The 6,351-nt window shown below is 48.0% G+C and overlaps 1 protein-coding gene across 1 annotated transcript; it reads left to right on the forward strand.

The window, feature by feature from the left end:
- Window positions 1-749: 749 nt before the first annotated feature.
- LOC147879918 (beta-amylase 1, chloroplastic-like) lies at window positions 750-3,713 on the forward strand. The gene is made up of 4 exons (XM_087371579.1): window positions 750-1,739; window positions 2,005-2,215; window positions 2,326-2,436; window positions 2,543-3,713. Exons 1-4 carry the CDS (start codon window positions 1,009-1,011, stop codon window positions 3,356-3,358), a joined length of 1,869 nt encoding a protein of 622 aa, XP_087227705.1. The 5' UTR covers window positions 750-1,008; the 3' UTR covers window positions 3,359-3,713.
- The last annotated feature ends 2,638 nt before the right edge of the window (window positions 3,714-6,351 follow it).

The raw sequence follows: 6,351 nt of genomic DNA on the forward strand, positions 1-6,351 counted from the left end.
TAACCCATTGCAGTAGTATTAGTGAACAGAGTACGCGTCATGAACTTTGCAAGTGAGCTTGACTACTTTTTACCTATTATCTTGGAATGGATAGTTAATAACTATCTAAGGGGATAATGGAAAATTTCCCTTAACGTTTGGCCATGCCTACTTTGAGAGTGAGTGAAATTCTTCCTTAAGGTGTGGCCATGCCTACTTTGAGAGTTTGCCACTTTTTACCTAATATCGTATAGTGGTGCCACCAAGGCTTTGGCCTAGTGGTTTGAGTGTTGGGTTGCCAAGCCTCAGGTCATGGGTTCAAGTCTTGGTGGCTGGGGCATGGAGTCCTAGCTTGTGGTTGGGTGCATGTGTGTGGTGTGTGTGAGTGCCACAGCTATGGACACATTGCCCACCGGTCCAAGGCGGGGTGCCCCTTGATAGGACCACAGGTGCGTCAGTATGGTGTGGCAAAAAAATAAAAAATAAAAAATTCGTATAGTTGTCCTATTGAAAGGAATATTTTTATGGCAATTTGAAACACACACGTAATTATTATTATTTTAAATTACACTAGGAAATTCACAAAGTAGTTTCAAACCTTCACTAAAGCACACCCTCTAAGAAGACACCTCTAATACCTCTAAGGAGGTAGTAGTAGAGGATGGTGGAAACATTTTAGGCGGGGTTCTAGTGAGTCTACTTGTAGGTGAGGTTTCAAAGAAGTTTGTACCTATTATCTTGGTACGAGGTTGGAGGGCCATTGCTAAGAAAAAAGCACAAGGAACCTATTTCGGGTCTTTTGGATGATCATGTAGCATTCTGTCGCCGGACTTTCATATCCTGATTCCTTTCCGTCTATTTCCGTCATCGTCTTCCGTCGCCTTCCGTCGTCTTTCGCTTCCATCTTCTCTCCAGCTCTTCCCACCTTTCATCCCCATCCTGCCTGCTCATGCCCTGCTTCTTCCGTTTCCCCTTGCCTCACGCTCCCCCCCCCAATTTTTCGACCCTCCCTTCCATCTGATCACAGCCATGGCGCTCACCCTCTCCCGCCAGATCGGTCTCTCAAGCAGTACTTTCCTCGGATCCAGCAGAGATCTGTATGTTGAGAGCAATGGTAGCAGTCCCTCCTCCTGCAGAGTTCGCTTCTTCTCCCAATGGAGACCTGGTTCCGCTGGAAGCAGCTGCAGCAGCGGCTCTAGCTCCAAGTCATGCAGAGAGGCAGACTTCCCCTCCCTTTCCCTCAGCTCTACGCCCTCCTTCCACCTCTGCTCGCCCCCCCCCTCTGAGGACTGGTGGAGAAAGCCCCAAAGTTCCCAGATGAGCCATCCGAGTTTCTCCGCTTGCAACGCTTTTGAAACCCAGATGGCCTTCCCGTCCAATCATGAGGCGGATTGTCAGCTTGACCACTCGGCAGCAAGCCCGGTGCCCGTGAGAGAGCACATATGCCCCGAAACAAGCACCAGCAGAGGTCCTGCGGGAGGTGTGCCTGTGTACGTGATGCTTCCTTTAGACAGCGTCTCCTTCAACAACACCGTCAGCCGGAAGAGGGCGATGAATGCCAGTTTGCTAGCTCTCAAAAGCGCTGGAGTAGAAGGTGTCATGATGGACGTGTGGTGGGGGATCGTCGAGAAGGATGGGCCTGGTAAATACAACTGGGCCGGCTACAAAGAGCTTATCGAGATGGTGAAGAAGCATGGGCTGAAGGTGCAGGCGGTGATGTCCTTCCATCAGTGTGGTGGGAACGTCGGGGACTCCTGCTGGTGAGTGGCCTTTAAAGCATCGTATGTGTTTTCTCTCCTCTCCCACCTTCATGAAAGATCTTGTGGGCTCGCTGTCGAATTTTTGGGCTTTCTCGGCCGAGGCTCTTCCACCTCGTGTTTTGTATTATGTAGGGAGTGGTGATCTTCTTCTTTTCTCGACTGCCGAGTTCTCTTTCAAAATGGGCCTTCCTAGGAGAGGGCTTACGTGAGCTTTCTTGTAGCTGATATGTCAGAATCCCCTTCTAACTAGCGGTGGATCCTGCAGCATACCCTTACCGAAGTGGGTGGTGGAGGAGATTGACCAGAACCAAGATCTTGTATACACAGACAGGCATGGAAGGAGGAATTATGAATATCTTTCGCTCGGTTGCGATACACTGCCCGTTTTGAAAGGGAGAAGCCCTGTACAAGTTTATTCGGATTACATGAGAAGCTTCAGAGAGAACTTTAAGGAACTGCTGGGTGGGACAATAGTGGTATGGTCTTTCGCCTTTGGTTCATTTTTTGGCTGTGGTTCGTCTTGCAGAGTTTTCTCAGCCAGCTGTCAGGCGCTTCTTTCTAATTGCTGAGATTATTTTATGTGCAGGAAATCCAAGTTGGGATGGGGCCTGCAGGTGAGCTGAGGTATCCCTCGTACCCAGAAAGCAATGGGACGTGGAGGTTCCCTGGTATTGGGGAATTTCAATGCTATGACAAGGTAGTTCGGGTTTCCATGCGGGGGTGCATAGACGAAGTTTGACTCTTTCAGCCAGACCTCTAAAGTATTCACCTTTGCTAACTCTTATGCCCTTGTCATTGCACAGTATATGCTAGCAAGTCTTAAGGCTACAGCGGAACAGGTAGGGAAGCAGAAGTGGGGGCTTGGTGGGCCGTCTGATGCTGCCAACTACAACAACTGGCCAGAGGAGAGTGATTTCTTCCGTAGAGAAGGTGGGTGGAGCTCTCCTTATGGGAAGTTCTTCCTGGAATGGTATTTCAACATGCTCCTTGCACATGGTGAGCGCATTCTATCCTCAGCTGAGGGGATTTTCCGAGGCCTCGGGGTTAAGATTTCAGGTAAAGTGGCAGGCATTCACTGGCATTATGGCACCCGCTCTCATGCAGCTGAGCTCACGGCTGGCTACTACAACACCCACAATAGGGATGGTTACTTGCCCATTGCACGCATGTTTGGCAGGCATGGAGTAGTTTTGAACTTCACCTGTATCGAGATGAGGGACACAGAACAGCCATCAGAGGCCATGTGCTCTCCGGAAAATCTGATCAGACAAGTGGTGCTAGCTGCAAGGAAGGCAAACGTTCCAGTGGCAGGTGAAAATGCTTTGCCTAGATTTGATGAATCTGCACATCAGCAAGTGATCAGAAACTCGAGGCTGACTCTCCATGATGATCCTCATGGTGCTGTTTATGAGCCCATGTGTGCCTTCACATTTTTGAGGATGAGCGAGGCTCTCTTCCAGAGTTATAATTGGCGAAATTTTGTGCCCTTCGTGAGGCAGATGGCTGAGGGCAGGACATCTCCTCATGAATGGGAGGAGCATCACTGTTACAGCGAATCCTTTGTTCATGCAACTCGGCCTTTGATTCAGGAGGCTGCTGCTGCCTTAGCTCACCATTAGTTTTTTTTTAAGTTCTCAATGTTTGAGCTTGTACAGGCTTGATATGGTTCTCTGGTTATGCAAAGCTCAATGGCAGCTACTTAAAAGTGAAATTTGGGTTTTGATAAGGTCACCAGTCTGCCTCTTTCAATCGAAGTTGGCTTACACCTATACTATGAATTCTCTGAATTCCTGGATTCCTGCCATGCCAGAAAGCTATGGGGTAAATATTCTCAACATTTTATATAGGTAGCTACCGTGTAGCTTGTACATATGCAATGAACTTTCATATGTGTCAGATCCAATGCTCCTGTCTATGGGCTTGAGTGAACTGGCTCGATGTTGTCAAGACATCTACAATTGGAAATTTATAAAATATCAGTTTCAAATTTAAGTTCTAATGCCCCCCAAGCTTATGGGTTCTCTCTCTCTCTCTCTCTCTCTCTTTCTCTCTCTCTCTCTCTCGGATTGCTAGCTTGAGCTTTATATTAGCACACAATTGTGGCTCAGATGCTTGCTTCTTGTGCTGACGAATGTGTGAACTGTGTATTGGCGACTGCTGCATTTTTCTATTGATAATTCTAAATCAGCGTCAAACTTGATTAGAGTTTCTGTGCTGAAGCCATATATAGAGGACATTTTTCAGGCCCTCTGGTTTTATTCCAGAGCTTAGATTTTGTCTTGATTTTCAGTTCTTGAGTTTCTTTCTTGGGTTTTTTATGTGTTGTGGATGTGCTATTGTGAATTTCATGTGATTTCTTAAGAATGTGGACTTTTTCTCTCTCTCACTGTAAATAAATCTGCAGTGCGTGAGCGTGACTCAGATGTGATTCTCCTCTCTCTCTCTCTCTCTCTCTCTCTCTCTCTCTCTCTCTCTCGCTCTGAGCATATAATGCGTGAGTGTGATTCAGATATGACTCTTCTTTGCTGGTGATTGAATTGTGTATGGGTTGTTGCCCTATTCTTCTATGATATATTCAAAGCATTAGTTTCAACTTGAAAAGAATGGGCAGCTGTTTAGTGCAGCTGCTGAAGCTACAAACGATAATTTATTCAGGCCTTGTATGTTTTAGGGTTCACATTATCTTGATTTAAAGTGACAGTGGTTGTAGAGGCTTATTGGTTTTTAAGTGTGTTGGGAGGTGCTTTTGGGAATTTCATATCTGCCGATAGGTATGGACTCTCTCTCCGGTTTAAATGATTTGGAATTTTGTTGTATTGGCAAACTAGAACTGTGTATAGACTTCTTCTGAGACCAAGGCCTTGCAGCTGTACTTGACCTTAGCATATGTACATATTTTTAAGACTCTCCCTGGCACAATGGATATTTTGGCCATGTACCATTCTGGTCCTCTCTCTCTCTCTCTCTCTCTCTCTCTCCAAGTATGTCCCCACAATGATGAAAATATTACCATTAGTATTAGTTCTCCTTAAAGTTTGAGTGGTTAAGCTAAAGGTTATGGGGGTTAATTTGCGCTTAATTAATCCAAGGGGGGGATAAGCTTTGCATGGGAGGATAATCTGGATTAGTTCAGAGCCTACCACTTGTGGCGGTTTAACTGGAGATAAAACTACGTGTCCGCCTAGGATATGGAGGGAGGGTAATTAGAGCAGCTTGCTACCATTGATCAGAAAGACCACATCGCGATGTAGTAAGGGGGTGGCCATCATTTGAGCGAAATGCCACGACCTGTGTTTTGTGTAAAAGGCAGTAGCACGTCAGCAGCCACGGTATTTGGTCCTTCGTCGGGAGCTTCAGAGAGCATTGGTTGGGAGGTCGGTGGCTTTCCTTTTGATCCAAGAGCATATGTTTTCAGCAGTAGACATCAGCGGACGCAGCCATCTTTTGCCAAGTAGAGGGCCTGAGGTGTGGTCTCCCGCAGTAGGCAAGAGCGGGGGATTCTCCATCTCAGCTTCACAGGCAGTGTCTTTGGCTAGGGAGAGCTGATCGCGGGCATGGAAGTGTGGGTGGGGATCATCGTTGGGGATTCGAGGATAGGCATCCTGAATGTCTACGCTCCGGCGTGTAGGTAGCAACGCGGAGTTTTCTGGCGGCAGTTGACGGAGCGCCTTCCAAATGTGGACTCTTGGATTGTTGGAGGGGACTTCAACAACCCGGAGCACACGGAAGACAAGTTGGGAGGCGCATCCTTTACAGAGATGCCGGTGGCAGAGAGGAGCGCCTGGGAGCAGTTCATCTTTATGGTGTGCGGTAGAGACCCTCAGAGAGAGGTTGAGTTCTCTAAACTTCCTAGCAGCCTCAGCTTTTCGTTCGATCAGCGGAGGCAGGATGGGCTCTTAGAGACTCTAAGGCTGGACTGTTTTTATGCGGGAGACTGGGCTCTGCATAGGGACGAAGCCATGGGTATCTTGGCAGGTACCATTATGTCAAACCATTCCTCCCCAGTAATTTTACAACTTGAGCAGCCTCATCGAGGGCTTCCCTATAAGGGGATCCGCATCCTTGACTCCCTGCTACAAGAGCAGGAGGAATTCACAGAGTTCTGGTGGTAGCCGGTTGATAGTCCACAGGTCGGATGGGCTACGTGGTCCGCACAGACCATTCAGAGTAGTAGTGAGGAGCTATAGTCTCAGGCCTTGCGCCGTCGGGGGCTACTACAGGTACGGGAGAGCCTTGAGATGGGACTTGGCCTCCATTGAGCGGCTTGGAGAGCAGGGCTCGGGGTCATAGTGGTTGGTCAACATGTCAGAGTTACGTCGGGCATAGTTCTCCTACCTCTCCTTAGATCCAGTTGGGTACAACAAGGTGATAGGATGACTAGGCACTTCTTTCAAAGTACATGTCCTCGATCAGCGGGGACCCAACTGCAGCAACAGTTGAGAAGCTCGGATGGCACTATGCATTCAGATCCCCAGGAGATCCTGAAGATGAGCACGGAGTTCAACTAGAGTTTGTTTCAGGTAGAGTAGTCGTCTCCCCAGGTGGTTGCCGCTAGGGAGACGATCTGGAACCTGTGCTGAAAGCGGCAATGCGTTTGCTTGAGGAGTTGTAC

This window comes from Dipteris shenzhenensis, chromosome 33, assembly GCF_047967505.1.
Source record: "Dipteris shenzhenensis isolate YYH24624 ecotype China chromosome 33, Dip_SZ_1.0, whole genome shotgun sequence".
NCBI classification, from domain to species: Eukaryota; Viridiplantae; Streptophyta; class Polypodiopsida; order Gleicheniales; family Dipteridaceae; genus Dipteris; species Dipteris shenzhenensis.

Bases quoted from the DNA above. Each gene is read 5' to 3' on its own strand.
- LOC147879918 (XM_087371579.1), top strand. From the start codon at position 1,009: ATGGCGCTCACCCTCTCCCGCCAGATCGGTCTCTCAAGCAGTACTTTC. The intron at 1,740-2,004 runs GTGAGTGGCCTT...TGGATCCTGCAG, and splicing joins AACGTCGGGGACTCCTGCTG to CATACCCTTACCGAAGTGGG. The intron at 2,216-2,325 runs GTATGGTCTTTC...TTTTATGTGCAG, and splicing joins TGCTGGGTGGGACAATAGTG to GAAATCCAAGTTGGGATGGG.